Here is a 22,187-nt window from a genome sequence, read left to right on the forward strand (position 1 = left end):
CCCTTTCTATCTTTTGGAACAGCTTTAGTAGAATAGGTATTGTTTCTTCTTAAACATTTGATAGAATTCCCATGGGAAGCCATCTGGCCCTGGACTTTTGTGTCTTGGGAGGTTTTTGATGACTGCTTCAATTTCCTCTCTGGTTATTGGCCTGTTCAGGTTTTCTATTTCTTCCTGTTCCAGTTTTGGTAACTTGTGGTGTTCTAGAAATGCGTCCATTTCTTCTAGATTGCCTAATTTATTGGCATATAGCTGCTCATAATACGTTTTTAAAATTGTATGTATTTCATTGGTATTGATTGTGATTTCTCCCCTTTCATTCATGATTTTATAATTGGAATATTTTCTAATTTCTTTTTAATGAGGCTGACTAATGGTTTATCTATCTTTTGAATTCTTTCAAAGAACCGACTCCTGGTTTTTTTGATCTGTTCTACAGCTCTTCTGGTCTCTATTTCGTTGAGTTCTACTCAGATCTTTATTAACTCTCTTCTTCTGCTGGGTGTAGGTTTTATTTGCTGTTCTTTCTCCAGTTCCTTTAGGTGCAAGATTAGCATGTGTATTTGAATTTTTTCCAATTTCTTGAGGGAGGCTTGTATTGTGATGTAGTTCCCTCTTAGGACTGCTTTTGCTGTATCCCAAAGATTTTGAAAGGTTGTGTCTTCGTTTTCATTAGTTTCCATGAATCTTTTAATTCTTCTCTAATTTCCTGGTTGACCCTTTCATCGTTTGGCACGGTACTCTTTAACCTCCATGTGTTTGAGTTTCTTCCAAATATCTCCTTGTGATTGAGTTCTAGTTTCAAAGCATTGTGGTCTGAAAGTATGCAGGGGACAATCTCAATCTTTTGGTATTGGCTGAGACCCGATTCGTGACCCCGTATGTGGTTTATTCTGGAGAAAGTTTCACATGCACTTAAGGAGAATGTGTATTCAGTTGCATTTGGATGCAAAATTCTGTATATATAGGTGAAATTTGGTCCAGTGTATCATTTAAGGCCCTTGTTTCTTTGGTGATGTTGTGCTTAGAAGATCTGTCATTTGCAGAAAGTGCCATGTTAAAGCCTCCCACTATTAGTGTATTATCTAAGTGTGTCTTTATTTCGGTTATTAATTGACTGATATACTTGGCAGCTCCCACATTAGGGGCATAAATATTCATGATTGATAGGTATTCTTGTTTGATAGACACTTTAAGTATGATACAGTGTCCCTCTTCATCTCTTATTACAGTCTTTAGGATAAACTTTAATTTATATGTGAGGATTGCTACCCCTGCTTTCTTTTGAGGACCATTTGAATGGTAACTTGTTCTCCACCCTTTCATTTTCAGACTGGATGTGTCCTTAGCTCTCAAATGAGTCTCCTGTAGACAGCAAATAGATGGGTTTTTTAATTTTATTTTTTTTCCAGGCCGAAGCCCTGTGTCTTTTGATGGAATCATTTAGCCCATTCATGTTCAGAGAAACTATTGAAAGATATGAATATAGTGTCATCGTAATACCTATTCAGTCTCTGTTTTTAGGGATTATTTATTTGGGTGTCCTCTTCTTTTTACAGTGTTCCCCTTAATATTTCTTGCAGAGCTGGTTTTGTGGTCACATATTCTTTCAGTTTTTGCCTATCTTGGAAGCTCTTTATCTCTCCTCCTGTTTGGAATGGCAGCCTTGCTGAATAAATGTTTTTGGCTGCATGTTCTTCTCATTTAGTACCATGAATATATTCTGTCAGCCCTTTCTGGCCTGCCAGGTCTCTGTGGAGAGGTCTGCTGTTAATCTGATATTTCTCCCCGTATAAGTTAAGAATCTCTTGTCTCTGGCTGCTTTAAGGATTTTCTGTTTATTTTTGGAATTTGCAAGTTTCACTATTAAATGTCAAGGTGTTGAACAGTTTTTATTGATTTTGGGGGGTGACCTCTCTATTTCCTGGCTCTAAATGCCTGTTTCCCTCCCCAAATTAGGGAAGTTCTCAGCTATTATTTGTTTAAATATACTTTCTGGTTCTCTCTCCCTCTTGGCTTCTTCTGGAACCCCAGTTGTTTCCTGAGGCTGTCATTTATTTCCCTTAACCTTTCCCCATGGTTTTTAAATTGTTTTTCTCTTTTTTCCTCAGCTTTCTTCCTTGCTATCACCTTGTCTTCTATGTTACTCACTCTCCCCCCTCATTAACCCTAGCTGTTAGGACATCAGTTTGGCTAGCATCTCATTTAATTTATTTTTAATTCCAACCTGATTAGAGCTAAATTCTGTAGTAACAAAGTCTCTAGAGTCCTTTATGCTTTTTTTTCCCAGAGCCACCAGGAGCTTTATCATTGGGCTTCTGAATTGGCTTTCTGATATCAAATTGTAACCCATTTTCTGTAACTCTGTTACAGAGAGTACTGTTTCGCTTCTTTCTTTTGTGGTTAATTCTTCTAGTCATTTTGTTCAGTGCACAGTGGCTGTGTGAACGGGCTGAGTCAGGAATATCAGTCACGACCTAAGTAAATTTCAGCGTAGATGATTCTGATGAGGTCAGAGACCAGAAAATGAAAACGAAGAGGAGAACAAAATAAAAGAAAAGGGCCACTAAAGTGAAAAATAAATTTTTAAACAAAGCAATAAAAAATAAAAGGCCAAAAATACCATAGAAGAAGGAAAAAGTAAAAAAATAAAATAAAATAAAACAAAACAAAAAACAAAAGAGGAAAAAGAGAAAAAAGAAAAGAAAAAAGGGAGATGGTGGTGGTGACGAAGTTGTAGTGGAGGGAGAACGTAGTCTACCTGAGGGGTCCTAGAGGTTGATCCTCTTGGTTCTGAGTATATTAAGTTCTGTATGTTAGAAGATGCTCAGTTCTAAATTTATATAAACCAGAAATACATGTAGAGAGCCCCACCAATGACCACCAAAACATAAATGAAATAAAAGAGGGGGGCAGAATGGGAATGCAGAGAGAGTATAATCTCACAGAATGAACCAGCACGGTATACCACTTGGTTCTGGGTGCATGCTGGCATGGTTTAGAAGGTATGAACTTGTGCCATTGTAGAACAAAATGAGGCAGAGAGAAAACACAAAACAAAAAAACATATCTTGTATATATCCCAAAATTGAGTATGTTGTAGGGAATCTAGAAGTGGAAAGTATATCTAGGACGTGTCATTGTAGAAATTTGAAAGTCAAAAAGGAAGCATCTTAAAAATGAAGAGTTGGTAAAATATTGTAGTAAGGTGGGAAAGAGGAAAAAAAAGAAAATTTACAGTCTGATATAAAAACAAGTTGTAGTGGAATAGGCAGGAAAAAAATAGGACGGGTACCCTCTGGTTCTATATCGTGTAAATCCCTGGACTTGCCCTGGAGCTTTCCAGTGCTGCTCGGTGAACTTGCTCTTGCCCTGACCTTCCAGCTGGTCTTCGGGGGAGGGGCTGCTGTGCTGACTCGCAGGTGTGTGCACCTGGGCGCTGCCCCGCCCCCCTGCCGGGTGTAGGGCTCAGGGGGAGCTGTTGCCCCGGTGAGGCCCCTGTCCCCTGGCAGCCCCGCCTCTCCCAGGCACAGGGTGACACCAGGAGGGACAACCCCACAGGCGGCGGCCAGGTCTCCCCAGCCCTGGAGTCCGCTCCCGCCGTGACCACCGCGGCTCCCAGTCCGCAGGGGCCTGGGTGCTCCCGGGGCGGGGGCGCCGATCTGCACAGGTCGGGGCGCCGGAGCAGGAGCCTCCTCGCTGTCCTGGGCCCTCCCCGCCTCGGCCCGTCCCGGGGCAGCGCAGGATCCCGGCTGTGTCCCCTGGAGGCCTGGGGTCCGGGGCCTGCGCCGCTGGAGTCGCGCTCCCGGGGAGCCCCCTCCGCCCGGAGCCCCGCCCGACCCTCCGGCTGCTCCCCCAGGCCCCGCGGGGCGCGCTCCGGCCCTTTACGGAGATGGGCGGCTGTGGGGCGCGCTCTCCCCGGCGCCCCGGGATCCCGCCCGGGTCCCTGCTGAGCGCCTTTCCGTCCGGGAAGAGTCGTGGGGATTGTCAACGTGCCCGCTTCCCGGGCGGGGCGCCCTGTCCCGAGGCTCTCCCCGGCCTCGGCGGCTCCTCGCGGCCCTCCCCCACCGGATTCTTTTTTATTTTATTGTTTTCCGCCTTCCTGCCTTGTCAGAAGCGAAAAGCCTTCTCTCTGTAGCGTTCTTTACATCTCAGTTCGAATTTGAGGTGTTCAGGATGGTTTGAAAGTTATCTAGGGGTGTTGGTGGGGCCGGTGTGTGGAGGACCCCACTCCTTTGCATCCTGGCCCGCCCCCGTTGCCACTGTTTCAGATGCTCAGGTCAAAGACTTCAAAATCATATGGATTCATCTTTTTTTTACATTTTGTAACTGATGCCAGTTATTTCTATCATGTCTGCCTTTAAAATATAACCAGAATGCCTCGTTTTTATCTCCTCACTACCTCCCTGGTCCAGACCATTATCATTCCTTATCGGAATTTTTGAAATCTCCTTTTCTTGCTGATGTCACCTTATTTTTATCTTTTCTCAGTACAGTAGCCATGGGGATGGGATTAAGTCAGAATTTGTTAAAGCATCCCTAATTGTTTCCAATACCTCAAAATTAAGGCCAAAAAATTAAAGTGATTGCTCTGAGTTTACCTAGTTGTCAGGTTTTCTAGGACACCTCCCTTGATCACCATCTGTGAATTTTCAACCCTACTCTGTCATGCTCTATTCCTTTCTCTTTTTTTTTGCCTTATTATCATTAAATGAATTATATATGTCTTACCTATTTCTTTTGTTTTTCAATATCTCACCTAGTATCCCTACCTTTCTCACTCACATTATTTAAATGCCATGAAGACAGAGATTTTTTTCTGTTTTCTTTTCCCCATTTTACTTTTCTGTCTTCTTAGAAGACTCTATACCTGTGCCAAACATATAGTGTGTACGCAGTACATCTTTGTCAAATGAATGAAGAGTGAATGAATGAGTACTTGTTATTCTGTTGTCATAATTTCCTGTTTATAAATTTCCCATGCTAGATTTTAGGCTCCCTATTGGTGAGCACATAAATATATATATATATATATATATATATATATATATATATATATATATGTATATATATATATATATGTATTTTATATGTATATACATAATATTTAATGTAGGATGTGTTGAGAAATGTGAAGAGTCTGAAACTTTACTTATAAGCTAGCAAGTTAGCCTGTGTAGTTCTATGGATGCTGCCAAAATAGGTGAGACTTCTGGTTCAGAGACTAAAGGATTCATTATTAATGGTGTAACACCCAGCAAAAATGTCCTGTTTGCCTTAGTTCCTCTTGCTCCCTGAGTCCCAGGAGCAGCTCAGAGGGGCCCAGGCTGATATGCATGAGAAATAGGTTATGCATCACAGCTAAGAAAGCCTGTGTTTATGGAACCCAAATCTTATAGTGGGATTCAAGCAAATGTGTCTGACCTATGTTTAAGAGGAGTACATTTTCCTTATTATATTATACAAGATAATAATTTGCCCTCTCTTATAGATGGAGTCACTACCTCTATTTTTCATGAGCATTTACTATTTTAATATCCTTAAAAGGATGGTCTGGAACAAAGGGGCAGTTAATGGCTCAGCTTATAGGACATGCAGAAACATGAGAGACCCTGGAGAATTATGTCCCAATAGTACCTCTGCTGGTCAGATTACAGGAGACCCTTAAAACCATGTGTAGAATAATGTAATTAATAATTGCTACTTCAAATGCAATAATTTTGAATGTAAAGTGTTACTTTTTGTGCATTGGTGTTCCTTTAAAAGATTTCATCTATTTATTCATATAGCAGTCTTTTTGATTTCATGGTACTTTTACAAATATTTGACTATTTTATGTTTTAAATAACTAATGAATATTAACTTTTGATGAAGACTACAGTTATTTTAACATTACAACTCCAAAATTATTATAACTCCTTTTGAATGCATGAAAAAGCCTGAAGCTCAAAGAAATACGATGAGTAGAGAACATATTCTAAAATAGTATGCATAGTTTTAATGCATTTAAAGCTTATAATAACCTCTGCTTAATCAAATCAAATAAAGTAGAACCTCAATGTACTAGAACACTCAAATAACTTTTGTCCTCCTTCATGTAACTTTCAAGGAGGGTCATGAAATCTAGCAAGAAAGAGAGATAAACAGGGAGAGTTAACCTAGTGGACTTACAGTTATCATAGCTATGCCTCAGAGATATTGTGGTTTTTGTTCCAGACCACTGCAGCTAAGCAAGTATCACAATAAAATCAATTCTTTGCTTTTCCAGTGCATATAAAAATTATGTTTGCACTATACCTTAGTCTGTTAAGTGTGCAGTAGTATTATGTCTAAAGAAACAATGTACATACCTTAATTAAAACGTACTTTATTGTTAGAAAATTCTATCATACAAATTTTCAAGGAGTCATAATTGTTTGTTGGTGGAAGGTCCTGCTTCTAAGTTGATTGCTGCTGCCTGGTCTGGGTGGTAGTCACTGAAGGTTGGAGTAGCTGTGCCAATTTGCTAAAATCAGACAGCAATGAAATTTGCTACATCAATTGGCTCTTCCTTTCATGAACAGTTCTCTGTAGGATATGGTGCTATTTGATAGCATCTTACCCGCTGTACAACCTCTTTCAAAATTGGAGTCAGTCTTCTCAAACCTTGCTGCTGCTTTATCAACTAAGTTTATGTAATATTCTGAATCCCTTATTGCCATTTCAACAGTCTTTACAGATTCTTTCCCAGGAGTAGGAATAGGTTACGTCTCAAGAAATCATATTCTTTTTTCATCCATAAGAAGCAACTCCTAATCTGTTCAAGTTTTTCCCCCCACTTTTAAAGCCATCATTTTTGGCATTAGTACTTTTTTAAAAATTTTAAGTTTTTGCTTAGATTCTAGTTGGTTAGCATGTGGTTCAATATTGGTTTCAGAAGTAGAGTACAGTGATTCATTACTAATGTATAAAATCATGTGCTCATCACAAGTGCAACCAATAATACTCATCACCCAATTCACCCATCTCCCCTCCAGCAGCCCTCAGTTTGTTCTCTGTAGCTAAGTCTCCTGTGGTTTGCTTCTTTTTTTGTTTTCCCTTCCCCTATGTTCATCTGTCTTATTTCTTAAATTCCACATATAAGAGAGATGATATGGTATTGATCTTTTTCTAACTGACTTATTTCATCCAAGTTTTATTATGAGATTGCAGCAGTTCAGTCACAACTTCAGGTTCTACCTCTAATTCTAGTTCTCCTGCTGTTTCCACCCCATTTGCAGTTATTTCCTCCACTGAAGTCTTGAGCCCCTCAAAGTCATCCCTGGGGTTTAGAGTCAACTTCTTCCAAATTCCTATTTCTGTTGATATTTTGAATGCTTCTCACGAATCACAAATGTTCTTAATAGCATTTAGTGTGGTCAGTCCTTTCCAGGAGGCTTTCAATGGACTTTTCCCACATCCATCAGAGAAATCAGTATCTATGGCATCTATAGCTGTATGAAATGTGTTTCTTAAATATTAAGCCTTGAAAGTTGAAAATGACCACTTGATCCATGGGCTGCAGAATGGATGTTGTATTAGAGGTAGAAAAACAGCATTAATCTCACTGTACCTCTCTGTCAAAGCCCTTGGGTGCCCAGGTGCGTTGTTAGTGAGCAGTCATATTTTGAAACGAATCTTTTTTTTTTCTGAGCAGTCAGTTCAACAGTGGACTTAAAACATTCAAGAAATCATGTCATAAATATATGTACGGTCATCTAGGCTTTGCAGTTCCATTTATAGAGCACAGATAGAAGGGATTTAGCATAATTCTAAAGGGCCCTAGGAATTTCATAATAGTAAATGAGCATTGGCTTTGGCTTAAAGTCACCAGCTGCATTAGCCCCTAACTTAGAGAGTCAGCCTGTCCTTTGATGCTTTAAAGCCAGACATTGACTTCTCTCTAGCTATGAAAGTCCTAACGTCCACTATGAGGCTGTTTAATCTACATTGAAAATCTGCGGTTCAGTGTGGCTGCCTTCATTAATTCTCTTTGCTACAACTTCTGGATACCTTGCTGCAGCTTCTGCATCAGCATTTGTTGCTTCACCTTGCACTTTTATGTCATAGAGATGGCTTCTTTCCTTAAACTTCATGAAATAACCTCTGCTAGCTCAGACTTTTCTTCAGCAGCTCAACTAATTAATTATTAGGACTTTTTTTTTTCAGAACAGTTTTCAAGTCACAGAAAAGTTGAGGAAAAAGTAGAGATTTCCCACATACCTCTCCTGCCCTAAACACACACACACACACACACATACACACACAGAGAGAGAGAGAGAGAGAGAGAGAGAGAGAGAGAGCGTCTCCTACATCAGATTTCCCAGCGGGCAGGGGAGGGGGGCATTTGTCACAACTGATGAATCGACACTGATACATCATAATTACTCAAAGCCCAGTATGATCCACTCTTGGTGTGATACATTCTGTGGGTTTGGAAGAATGTGTGGTAAAATCTATTTGTCAATATGGTATCATACAAAGTATTTTCATGACATTGCTCTTGTATTGAAAATACTCTTGTGAATCACCTCATCAGCCTTCCCCCCACCTCTAAATTCTGGCAACCACTCCTCCTTTTACTCTTTTCATATTTTTGCCTTTTCCAGAATGTTAAATAGTTGAAAGCCTACAGTATGGAGCCTTTTCAGCCTGGTTTCTTTCACTTAGTAACATGCATTTAAGTTTCCTCCATGGCTTTTCATGGATTGATAGCTCATTTATTTTTAGTGCTGAATAACACTCCACTGTCTGGGTATAGTACAGTTTGTCCATTCACCTATTGAGGGACTTTTTTTTTTTTTTTTTTTTGCTTCCATGTTTTGGCAGTTAGGAATTGCCATGTACAGGTTTCTGTGTGGATGTGTTTTGGGCTCCTTTGGGTATATATCAAAGAGTACCCTTCTTTAAATTTTTAAGTCTTTGCATGAGACCCAAATTATCAGCTCCAGTGCTTTGCTCATTTCATGTTTATTTCTTATACATGATTCTCTGTAGGAATCATCTCAAACCATCAAAGAAGTTCTAACAGTGAGTCTGATATAAGACCATCTGATTCTGTATCCATCACCCTGCCAAGGTTCCTTGGCTCCTACATAAATTTAATTTCTTCTCTCCTAGTGAAAAGCTCTCAACGTGACAGTGATAGTGTAGGGTGATGGACCTGTGTGTCTTTCTACCAAATATCCCCTAACATCCTTTCCTTGGGGGTAGCTACTATAATTATATTTATATAACTAATAGTGGCAACAAGAGTAATTTTACTGAAAATAATTAAAAGCTGCTATAGAGTCACTAGGTTTTTTACTCATATCCATAGAAATAGAAATAGACAAATAAGTTTTAGAAACTTTATGTCAGGGACACCTGGGTGGGTCAGTGGTTGAGCGTCCACCTCTGGCTCAGGGCATGATCCTGGGGTCTGGGATCGAGTCCTGCATCAGGCTCCTGTGGGAATCTTGCTTCTCCCTCTGCCTACGTCTCTGCCTCTCTCTGTCTCTCTCATGAATAAATAAATAATATCTTAAAAAATTAAAAAAGAAACTATGTCAACAGATATCCTATGATGAGCATAACAGCTTCTAGCACAAAGCTTGGTATACAATAAACCCTGAAGTAGTGATAACTATGGTTCTTGCAAATTATGCTCTTTCTGATAATGATGATAATTAAGAAAGTCAATAGTGAGGCTCCAGAAAAGTGAACAATCTTTGAACCTCAATTGTTAAAATTTACCCAGAATATTATATCTCTAAGTCAGAAAAGACTGTTTTTTTAAGATTATTTATTCATTTATTTATGAACAACACTGAGAGAGAGACAGAGACTTAGGCAGAGGAAGAAGCAGGCTCCTTGCAGGGAACCCAATGTGGGACTCAATCCTGGACCCTGGGATCACGACCTGAACTGATGGCAGTTGCTTAACTGATGAGCCACCCAGGCGTCCCGACATACGGAATTTTTAATAGCTGTTCTTATGAAGTGTATATTTGGTTAACAGCTAGCTAAATTAATTTCAGCTGGTTTATTACATCTCTGAACAGCTGAGGTGAGTTTTTAAAATGTGTATAGAAATCTAAATATTTGGGAACACAGTATATTAGATAGGCATATTTAAATTTTAGCAGCAAAGCATCTGTTAAAAATTGCTGTCTTTGATGGATCTTATCTAATAAAACTAGAAAATTGCCACAGTGGTTTCTGAAATTTTACCACCATTAGTATATTCATTTATTTCTACATTGGTATCTCCTTGGATAGCAGACAATAGACAATAAGGCTCCCTTTCCAGGTAACTATGTGTGATAGCTATTCCATAGTAGCAATAACTTGTTTTCTTTCTGTATTTTCGTAAAAGAACTCCTGGATCCTTTTTTTAAAGATTTTATTTATTCATGAGAGACAGAGAGGCAGAGACATAGGCAGAGGGAGAAGCAGGCTCCCTGCAGGAACCTGATGTGGGACTTGATCCCTGGACCTGAGATCATGCCCTGCGCCGAAGGCAGATGCTCAACCACTGAGACACTCAGGTGTCCCCCTTTGTTTTTTTTTAATTGTCTGAAAAAGGAATCAAAAGCATTACTTTCTCAGGGATTGAAATGGCAACTACATACTTTGAAACCACTGAAATCTAGGTATATTTATGAGTTATTTATATATTATGTATTTATAAACAGAGATGGCCTATAAAAATGTAGTTTTAAATATTCTTAGTATTTTTCCCCTAACTTGTCATAATTATCATTGAAGTGAAAAATCTTTGGATTTCAATCCATTTACATAGTTTCCTAACTCTATGACCTTAGTTAGATTAATAACTTCCCTGAACTTTCCTTTCTTCCTTGGGCTATTGTGAAAGTTGGATCTATATAAAGTGTTTAGTACAGGGTCTATGACATAGGTATCTATTAAATATTAGCTATAATTCATACTATTATTATAACTTCTCAGTCCTGCCTTTCTCTTCCTCTTTTCTAATAGCTTTGTGGAAATTAACTATTTCTTACCTATTTCCTGAAAAGTGGGTCAAATTATTCTGCCCTATAAATATTATGCAATGCATATAATACTTTGGGAAATATTAAGCTCTACAAAATTGGTGGTGAATGTAATATTAATTATAATAATCTTGGTTTTTCAAATTTTAATCTTTTTGAAGTAGCTACTTTTCATATTTTAGTATAAAATAATCTGTAAGAACAATGAAGTCTTCCAAATAATGTCATAGTGGCAGAGAAATAACATGAGTATCGAATAAATTAGGTAGACCTTGGCAATTCTATACTCAATATAGCTGAATAATGCTGTTTCTTTGAAAAATTATTTGGTAAAAATGTAATTTCTTAAATTGATAATTCTGCTTTATTAATTTTTCAGTATGGAAAGCACAACTCTGGTTTTTATTTCTTTCAGATCAGATAGGATCCATTTTTTCCTCAAATGTATCCTTTAATGTACTTAGAGAAGTATAACAAGGTGATTTCAGTTGAGCTTTACGATTCTAAACTATATGAATACTCCGGAGAGCCATCCTAGGAGTCACATTTTGTTTTTCAGGCTCCAAATGTGACTTTGAAGCAGATAGCTGTGGTTGGTTTGAAGCAATTAGTGGTGACCATTTTGATTGGGTATGGAACTCTAGAAGTAACCTTTTGGCTGAATTTGAGCAACAGGCTCCACCTAGGGATCATACTCCCAACACAACTGAAGGTAATAAGCAAGGAGAGGCTTTTGTTCACCCCTGGTCAGGCCTGTTAAGAGAAAGATAAGCATTTAAAGCTCTATGTTACTGCAACAAATAGTGTGACAAATAGCTAAATAGTGTCAATTACGTTTATGTTGTTAGTGTGAAATGACTCCTTTAAGGGTGGTGGGGAGGGAGTATAGATATGCTTTTGGCTGAATTCACTTAAATTATTAACTTTTTGCATGATTTTCAACCTGGAGGTAGATACTAGTTTAGTTTTCATAAGAGCAAATTTGACTCATCATATTTATTGATTTTTGATTGTATAGTCTTAATTTTAGTCAGACACAGAGCTTAGTACAAGGTTAAGAGGCAGGTGCCTCAACTCAGTCGGCTAACTTACAATTTGTATTTGTATCTCAATAGGGCACTTTATGTTCATTCTGAAGAAAGCAGAAGCTTGTCACAAGTTGCCAAACTCCAGAGCCCAACGTTTAGCCAGGCAGGACCTGGATGTATAACTTTCCTTCTGGTAAATACTAAAAACTGTGGTCAGCTACCCCAGCAACCCGGTGGTTGCAGGCGTACTTCTGCACTTGTTAGACTTTATGATTTGCCCTTGGTTTGCCTTTAAAAATAGGTACTGTTATATTTATACAATTAGCATTTTACTTAGAAGCACATTATCAGTATTTGTTGTGTTCTTTCTTTAGATGAAAGAGACTCTTTCCCTCCAACAGTGGATTATAATTTAATTAACTCTGCCTCCTCTGTTCTAGATGGAACTCCTTGAGAAAGGCTCCCAGGGTCCTGGAGCCAGAGTATGCACCTCAGCAGATAAGCTCTCGCATATGAGCAGCAATGATTACTGCAAGAAATAAAGGCGTCCATTGTAGCTAATTATTAATCAACGGTTGACTGAGTGGAAGAGCCTATAAGTTAAATATTTAGTCTATGCAATAAATCATTTCCATTCCTTGTGTTTGTTCTTTTTCAGGTTTTATGACCATGGTCTGTCAGTGGGAGCAGCTGAGCTACAGCTACATGTGGAAGATTCCAACGACTCTACAGTACTCTGGAGAGTATTGTGTAACCAGGGCAACCAGTGGTCACAGGCCACTATTCAGCTTGGACGCCTTACTCAGCCCTTCCATTTGTCACTAGATAAAGTCAGTCTTGGCATTTATGACGGAGTCTCAGCTATTGATGACATCAGATTTGAAAATTGTACCCTTTCTCTTCCTGCAGAGAGCTGTGAAGAGCCGGACTTTTTCTGCTGTCGACGCAGCAAGGCTTGCATAGAAAAACTTCTGTTATGTGATTTGGTAGATGATTGTGGTGATCATACTGATGAGGTTGACTGTGGTAAGTGCTTTGTTGTTGTTGTTGTTGTTATTATTATTAATTATTATTATTATTTTGGTCCATCGTATTTTTACAGTGGAGATCTTGATTTGTTCACTGTTTTCTAGCCAATCAAGGCAAAGACAGGAAGCATTGTTCCAGAGTTGACGACCGTGATGAGTGGTTGATTAATCAGGTTACCGATATTTGTTATGTGGACTTATTAACTAGATACTATAGATAAAGTGCTAACCACAATGACTGAGTTTCAGATCTCATGGAATTTACAGTCTAATTGAGAAGTAGATATTATTCAAATATTGTTTTAAAAATACAAACTGGGGATCCCTGGGTGGCGCAGCGGTTTGGCGCCTGCCTTTGGCTCAGGGCGTGATCCTGGAGACCCGGGATCGAATCCCACATCGGGCTCCTGGTGCATGGAGCCTGCTTCTCCCTCTGCCTGTGTCTCTGCCTCTCTCTCTCTCTGTGACTATCATAAATAAATAAAAAAAAAATTTTAAAAAAAAATAAAATAAAATAAAATAAAAATACAAACTGGAAGCTTTGATGGGAGATACGGAGAGGAGTGCGGTGACTTTATAATAATGGTATTAAACTTTCTAAAGGAGATGACTTAGCTGAGATCTGAAAATAAAAAAGTCAAAGCATATATATGCAAAAGCCCTGATATGTGACCGTGTAGCAGATGGAGGCCAGCCAGTGCGGTAGGAGCGAGGAGGTGAAGGAGAGATAGGGTGCAGTATAAGGACAGAAATGTGAAGGAGGCCAGATTTGCAGATATTTATAGTCTATATTAGGAAAGTTTTTCTCCATTTGAGGGTTTTTAAGAAGGAAAGTGGTATAATAAAATTGGCATATTAAAACATGTCAGTGTAGATACAGAGTGATAAGTGGATTGGAGGAGAGTGGATTTGGGAGACCCATCAGGAGGCCATTGCGATAATCCACTGAGGAGGGGTGGGCAGCCTGTATCACAGCGGCAGTGATGGAGATGGAGGGACTGATGTTTGGGGAAATACTTAGGAGGGACATTTGATGATGTTTTGGCTATAGGGAGCAGGGAGTGCTGTGTCAAAGGTAAGTCTTGAGTTTCTGGTTTAAATTACCAGAAAGTTTATGGTATCTGATGATTGTATACATTTTATAATTTAATAAACCTAGCACCAGGTAGTGCCCATTGCACTTGCTCCTGAAAATGAATCAGAAGCTTATAGCGGTTTTTTACTTCAATTACAAAATCAATCAGAAAAAGAATTTGCATCTTTCTTTGTCCAGAAATAGCAACAATTCTTAAAATTCAAGCTATATGCCTATTACATTGAGAGGCTAATTATAAACCAAAGTGAAGCCATAAAATGCTTGGTGCATCATAGGAAACACTGCATTAAGAAACTTCCATATAAATTATTGTACAGCATGCTGCATATATGTGATCTTTGATACAGTCAGGTGGATTGAAGTCAGAATTACCATGCATCTCATTACACAACTAATTCTTTGAGTGGATATAAATAAAGTTGATAATTTAGACAATGGCTAACATAAGAAGTGTAACTTGTCCCCAAGGTAATTTATTTTTGTGGCTTTAGAAAGCTTTTTCATCTTTCTGAAGCTCTCCGAAGCCCACTCCTCAAAAAAAAAAAACAAAAAAACAAATTATCCTTAAAACTACTATTAACTTAGATGGAGTTATGTCAGTACAACTATAATAATCAAAATACTACTTGTGACTAAATATTAGTGAAAGAGAACAGTAGTGGTATCAGAGTGTCAGTTTCTCTCGCAGCTTTCCATATAAATGTGTTCCTGGATTCCATAGAAAGCATTAGGGATCCAGAAATCTATGTTTTATTTCCTAAATCTTCCTACGTTTAGAGATAGGGTTTTTTTATTTGAAGGTGGAGCTACGTGCATTCCCTTTCAAAATAGAGATTGAACATACAGTCAATATGAAGACAGGCAATATCAAAATCTGTTGGCTTTAGTGCCCGTTTTATGTCAAAAAACTTAGCAGCTTGACATTCTCCTTCTGCTCCACAGCCAAAGATTGACACCTGGAGAGTATGCTGTGGGTCCCCAGTTCACGTCACAGCTGGGCTTGATTAGTCACAAGTGAGGAAATATCAAACAAAAGCTCATCTCCCATTTGACATTTACTCACTGGGCTCCCATCATTAGTTCTAAGCTCCTGTTCCGTGGTTTTCAAAGACAGATGATTTGTTCTAGCCCGGCTGCATTTATCCACATTTGCTTATATTTATTGTTTCAGAATATTTATTCCCCTTTGGCACCAAGTGCATTTACTAAGATGAATAGTGAAAGGACAGCTGACATTTATATGTTTAAAAAATATTAACTTTGGTGAATGAAGCTAAAATGTAAAACTATGCATTAATTCTAACTCCTGTTCCTTCTACCCAAATAATGCTAAATGTTTTTATTCTAAAAACAAATCCTTGTTGTCAACAAAATGTTCACATCCTGAAAATGACTACATTACTATATTCTGGAAATTGTGGTAGATAAGCTAGGTGAGGAGGGGCTAGTCAAGCCTTTATAAGTGCTTTGAATTCTTCTAGTGCCTGGAAGGAGTTTTAAGCTTAAAAGCTCCAGCTCAAAGGAGCTGCAATCCAGTGAGAAGAAAAGACTGCCTCTCAGGAGATGCTGCCAAGAGCCCGCAGCACAACAGGAGGCATAAATAGAGAAGGAGAGAGGAGTGAGGTGTTTAAGGCAAGTGGGGAAGGTGGTGTATGCTAAGAAAAGGCTGGCCAGGGACAAACAGGAAGTTAATTTAACTTGGGAAAGGTAAAGCTTGAAAGAAGAGCTTAGATTTCAGTTTGGATTAAATGAGCATGTATGTACAGGAAGAAAATGATAAATTGCCATGGAAGGCAGAAGAATGGTCTTTCTGGCACTGATGGAGGGAAATGTGGAATTGGGGCAAGATGAAACCAAAGGGAGGAGTTTTTCAGCCTGAGGTCTGGAAAATGCTGGCATCAGGATCATGTTGAGTACTTGTTAAAAATATGGATTGCTCGGTCCCCCATATCTAACCAGGTAGTGCTGGTATGGAGCTTCGCCATGGAGCAAGCAATTATGCTGTACACATCAGGTGATTCTGAAAGATTGGACTCTATTAAAGTATGACTCTTCAGTTCTGCATGTTAGAATCGCCAAGGGAGATAATGAATTATCTTGATGTTCAACCGCAGTATTTGTGGCAGTTCAGTCAACATCTCCGGGGGGGCTAGGGGGGCTCAGTTGGTTCAGCATCCAACTCTTGATTTCGGCTCAGGTCATAATCTCAGGGTTGTGAGACTGAGCCCCTGTAGGGCTCTGTGCTCAGTGGAGAGCCTGCTTGAGATTATCTCTCCCTCTGTCCCCTGACCCCCCTTTTCTCTCTCTAAAATAAATAAATCTTTAAAAAAATAAATCAACATCCCTCAAGATAAGTTCTGGAACTTCATGTTTTTTGTTTTGTTTTGATTTTTAACATTCACTGGTGATTGGGACATTTGGCTAAGGTTGAAATCGACTGAGCCAGAAGTTTATAGTATTGAGTCAGCCATGGTGCCCTCATCATTTGCATAAAGTTATAGTGCTGGAAATGGTGAAGGATGGGTATAAAAGGCATTTGGAAAATAATGGCTGAAGTAATGCCCCCCCCAGTCTATAAAATATTATTACTTGATATAAATCTAGGATTTATTCACTTTTTAAAAACTTTTAGTGTCACATTTAAAAAACATTAAAATCATTAACCTTGGCAGGAGCCAAATATCAACAAGTATTCTTAATCATGTTTTTTGTCCTTAATTATTTTTTTGTTGTTATTTCATGCCAATTTCAGTACCTGAGTTCCAATGTAACTTTGAAAATGGAATCTGTAACTGGGAACAAGATACAGAAGACGACGTTGATTGGACCAGGAAGCACGGTCCAACTTCAACACTTAATACAGGGCCAATGAAGGCTCATACCTTGGGCACAGCTAAAGGACACTATCTCTACATAGAATCTTCGGAGCCACAGGTTTTCCAAAACAGAGCTACTTTCCTCAGCCCTGTCCTCAATGCCACCGATGCAGGGGGCTGCACCTTCCGCTTATATTACCACATGTTTGGAAAGCATATTTATAGGCTGGCCATCTACCAGAGAGTTTGGAGTAACACAAGAGACAGCTGCTGTGGCAGATATTTGGGAATCAAGGCAACAGATGGATGAGGAAACGCCTCAATCTTTCCAGCAGGAAGCCTTTTCAGGTATAGATAATGGCTTTCGTAATGTGTATTTAAGATGCATTCAGAATGTCTAAGGAATATGAAAGATCACTATATCCTTGAATTAAAAGCCAGTGGAATTTGGTCAGAGTTATTTGGAAGTACATTTATCATGCAATTAAGGTTGTGCCAAAGCATGTTAAGTTGCTTTCCTCTTTGACTCCCCCCAATAATCTGTGATTAAAATTTCTAAAGGTGGACACATGGCATTGGCAGCAGCTACAGGTCCCTCTGACTTTAAGTCATTTTTCTCTTGAAATAAAAAATCTGGAGGGAAAAAGAGTTTTGCGCAATATATGGTACTCTGCCAAATGTTCAGGTTCTAAAATCTGTGATTTTTAAATATTCCATCAGACTTTTCCACCTTTTATAGGTAAGCAGCAGAAATTCGAGAAGGGTGCATGCTGTGTTGGAGAATCACACAGCTACTCTGGGGCAGAGCCAGAGGTCTAGCTAGGTCTCCTCACTCCTGCTGAAATATTCTTTACTGTGATTCTCACCTACCTTCTCCTAAAAGGAAAACTTGGGGGCAGCCCGGATAGCTCAGCGGTTTAGCGCTGCCTTCAGCCCAGGGGCTGATCTGGAGTCCCGAGATCGAGTCCCACCTCAGGCTCCCCGTGAGGAACCTACTTCTCCCTCTGCCTGTGTCTCTGCCTCTCTCTCTCTCTCTCTCTCCTCTCTGTGTTTCTCATGAATAAATGAATAAAATCTTAAAAAAATAAATAAAAGGAAAACTTGGAATGGTGGGTTTAAATGCTTACGTGGCTTTTAAGATTTTATGAAGGCAATTTCTATTATCTCTTGGATTCCCTTAGCAATTCCCTGAAGTGGGTAAGTCAGGATCTTTTTTATCAGTTTTACAAATATGAATAAAACATTTGGAGAGGTTGTTATTTATATCTGGCCAAATAGATGGTGCACAGCAGGATGGGGGCTTGGAATGGAATCTGCAGTTTCCAATTAATTCACATTCATTCCCTTTCTAATATATCATACAGCCTGTCATGTGTAGGAGGGTCGAATATTCTTTTTCTCTTTGCTCCAATAGATCTAGATGTAATATACAGGGAGGAACTCCTTACCACTCCTGGCTAAACTTTTTTTTTTACATGTACTGAATTTCTCTGTTCCCTTATTTAAAGCGCTGTTTCAACCTAAATATCTTGAGAGCCATGATAGAGGGGCGTCTGGGTGGCTGCATCAGTTAAGCATCTGCCTTGGGCTCGGGCCATGATCTCAGGTCCTGGGATCCAGCCCTGCATTGGGCTCCCGCTCACTAAGAAGCCTGCTTCTGCCTCTGCCTGCCACTCCTCTTGCTTATGCTCTCTTTCTCTGTGTCAGATAAATAAATAAAAGCTTTTTAAAAAGCCATCATAGATATACGTTGTATATGACTCACTAAAGAATACATTGAAATGGGTGATTTGTCCAGATAGACACAGGCGGAAATTATGAGAACTAGTCTGCTATATGTAGAGTGTTATTTTGCTGTTCAGCCATGTGGCAGGTGCATGTAATCACAAGAAATGAAATGGAAGGAAGGTTCTTCGACTTTTATTTAATAATGGATCACCCACTTCAAATTTAATCAGATGAATTGTAAGTTGGGTCAAACTAGTATCCTTCTGATATTTACTCAAGAGTTGGTTGCCAGGAGAAAATCACCTTGGCAAGGGAGCTGTTTCACATTCAGATGAACAGAGAACTAACCAAGGAATCCTTTAGTTATGAATCAAAAATATAGAAATTGGTGTGTGGAACCAATTTTGGGTTATACATGCAGTACTCTGTTTTTATCCAATGGTTCTTCTAGGCTTTATTTTTTTCCAATGACATTCAGGCTTGAGAAGGTAAAATCAGATTGTGCTTGTGGTGTAGTTAAGATAATAAAAATTGGGTCCAATTTCAGCGACCAGAGATATTCCTTCATTGAATAATAAGTATACAGAGTTGTGGTGAGAGCAGAAATAACCAAGATTTTACTTAGCTGTGATATTGTAGGTGAAATTAGCTAGTGTCAGTCCAGCAGGTAATGTGCTCATTAAATGTTTGTTTAAAAGAAAAATCCAAGGATTTTTCAGGAGCTATGTATGTATATATAGTTGACACACAAGGTTACATTAGCTTCAGGTGTACAACATAGTGATTCAACAAGACTATATATATATATATATATATATGTTTTTTATAAATATAAATATATATATATATATTTTTTAAGACCATATATTATACTATGTTCACCACAAGTGTAGCTACGGCCTGTCCTGACACACTGCTCTTACACCATCTTTAACTGTATTCTTCACGCTGGGCATTCATTCTTATGGCCTACTCATTCAATAACTAGAAGTCTATATCTCACACTTCCCTTCACCATTTTGCCCAACACCCCACACTCCTCTCCTGTGACAACCACCAGTTAGTGGTCCGGATTTATGCATCTCATTTTGCTTTTTGTTTGTTTACTCATTTTTAAAAACTTCCACTTAAGTATTTGTCTGAGGTATTTCACTTCACACAATACCCTCTAGGTTAATCCATGTTTTCTCAAATGGCACACCTCCTCCTTTTTATGGCTATATGATATTCCGTGTGTGTGTGTATGTATATACATAATACTTTCTAATCCATTTGTCTATTGGTGGGCATTTAGTTTGCTTCCATATCTTGACTATCACAAATAATGCTGTGGTAAACATATGGGTGCATACATCTTTTCAAATTAGTGTTTTTGTGTTTTGGGGGTAAATAATAGTGCATTATTGGATCATAAGATATTTCTACTTTTAAGCTTTTGAGCAACCTCCATACTCTTTCCACAGTGGCTGCTCCTCTTGCATTCCCACCAACAGTGCAAGAGGGTTCCTTTTTCTATATGTCCTGCTAAAACTTTTTGTATCTTGTATTTTTGGTTTTAGCCATTCTGACAGGTTTATAGTGATATCTCATTGTGGTTCTAATTTGCGTTTCCCTGATAATTAGTGATGTTGAACATATTTTCATGTGTCTGTTGGCCATCTATATGTATTTGGAGAAATGTATGTATGTCATTTGCCCATTTTTTAATTGGATTGTTTGGCTTTTTTGGTATTAAGTTGTATAAATTCCTTATATATTTTGGATATTAATACTTTATTACATATATCATTTGTAAATATCTTCTCCCATTCAGTAGGTTGTCATTTTGTTTTGTTGATAATTATATTTGCTGTGTAAAAGCTTTTTATTTTGACGTAGTCCCAATAGTTTATTTTTGATGTTGTTTCCTTGCCTCAGCAGACATATCTAGAAAAATAGTGCTATGGCTGATGCCAGGGACATTACTGCCTGTGCTCTCTTCTAGGGTTTTTATGGTTTCAGGTCTTATGTTGAGTTCTTTAATCCATTTTGAGTTTGTGTGTGGTGTTAAAAAGTGGTCTAATTTCCTTCTTTTTCATGTAGCTATCCAATTTTCACAGCACCATTTATCGAAGGACTATCTTTTCTCCATTGCATATTCTTGCCTCTTTATTCATAGATTAATTGACCATTTAATCCTATGTTTGTTTCTGAACTCTCTCTTTTGTTCTTTTGATTTATGTGTTGATTTTTTGTACCAGTACCATAGTTTTTTTATTAGTACAGTTTTGCAATATATCTTGAAATCTGGAACCATGACACTTTTAGCTTTTGTTATTCGCTCTCAAGATTGTGTTGGCTATTCAGTCTTTTGTGGTTTCCTACACATTTCAGTATTATTTGTTGTAGTTCTTTGAAAAATACTTGGGATTTTTCTAGTTCCGTAGACATGTTAAATTGTTTATTGGAGCTTTATTTTGATTCTTGAGGTAGGCTGATATCCCTATATATTTCTCTCTTAGAACTGCTTTTGCTGCCTTCCCAAAATTTTGGACCATTGTGTTGTCATTTATATTTGTGTCTATGCATTTTGTTATTTCTCCTTTAATTACCCTGTTGACTGTTTGGTAGTATGTTGTTGAGTCTCCATATATTTGTGACATTTTCACTTATTTCTTGTGATTTATTTCTAGTTTTATAGCATATGATCAAGATATTTATAATTGCCATATCCTCTTATAGATTAATCCCTTTATTATTTTGTAATGACCATCTTTGTCTCTTGCTACTCTCTTTGTTTTAAAGTCTGTCCTGTCTGATATAAGTATTGCCATCCTGGACTGTTTTGTTGTTGTTGTTGTTGTTGTTTTGCTTTTCCTTGTATGGTGAATTTTTTTTTAATCCTTCATTTTCAATCTTTATGAGTCTTTAGGTCTGAAGTGAGACTCCTGTTGGCATCTTTAGATGGATATTGTTTTTCTTTTCTTTAATATTTTACTTATTCATGAGAGATAAACAGATAGAGGCAGAGACATAGATGGAGAAGCAGGCTTGCTGTGGGGAGCCTGATCCAGGACTCGAACCCAAAACCCAGAGATCATGACCTGAGCCAAAGGCAGATGCTCAGCCACTGAGCCACCAACGTGACCCCAATGGATATTGTTTTTCTTATCCATTCTGCCACCCTTTTATCTTTTGATTAGAGCTGTTAGACCATTTACATTTTTTTTCATTTTTTTAACCCTTTATTTTTTATTTTTTAATAATAAATTTATTTTTTATTGGTGTTCAATTTACCAACATACAGAATAACACACAGTGCTCATCCCGTCAAGTACCCCCCTCAGTGCCCATCACCCATTCACCCCCCACCCCCGACCCTCCTCCCCTTCCATCACCCCCAGTTCGTTTCCCAGAGTTAGGAGTCTTTATGTTCTGTCTCCCTTTCTGGTATTTCCCACACATTTCTTCTCCCTTCCTTTATATTCCCTTTCACT

The 22,187-nt window shown here is 38.5% G+C and overlaps 1 protein-coding gene across 1 annotated transcript; it reads left to right on the forward strand.

Annotated features, from left to right (window-relative positions):
- The first annotated feature begins 3,892 nt into the window (after positions 1–3,892).
- LOC140629449 (MAM and LDL-receptor class A domain-containing protein 1-like) lies at positions 3,893–17,433 on the forward strand. The gene is made up of 4 exons (XM_072818928.1): positions 3,893–4,019; positions 11,575–11,727; positions 12,656–13,069; positions 16,920–17,433. Exons 1-4 carry the CDS (start codon positions 3,893–3,895, stop codon positions 17,291–17,293), a joined length of 1,068 nt encoding a protein of 355 aa, XP_072675029.1. The 3' UTR covers positions 17,294–17,433.
- Positions 17,434–22,187: the final 4,754 nt, after the last annotated feature.

The sequence above is a fragment of the Canis lupus genome (assembly GCF_048164855.1).
Source record: "Canis lupus baileyi chromosome 5 unlocalized genomic scaffold, mCanLup2.hap1 SUPER_5_unloc_6, whole genome shotgun sequence".
NCBI classification, from domain to species: domain Eukaryota; kingdom Metazoa; phylum Chordata; class Mammalia; order Carnivora; family Canidae; genus Canis; species Canis lupus.

Excerpts from the sequence above, each read along its gene's own strand:
- LOC140629449 (XM_072818928.1), top strand. The coding sequence starts at position 3,893 with ATGGGCGGCTGTGGGGCGCGCTCTCCCCGGCGCCCCGGGATCCCGCCC. Across the intron at positions 4,020-11,574 it reads CTTCCCGGGCGGGGCGCCCT|GCTCCAAATGTGACTTTGAA; the intron begins GTCCCGAGGCTC and ends TTTGTTTTTCAG. Across the intron at positions 11,728-12,655 it reads TACTCCCAACACAACTGAAG|TCTATGCAATAAATCATTTC; the intron begins GTAATAAGCAAG and ends TTAAATATTTAG.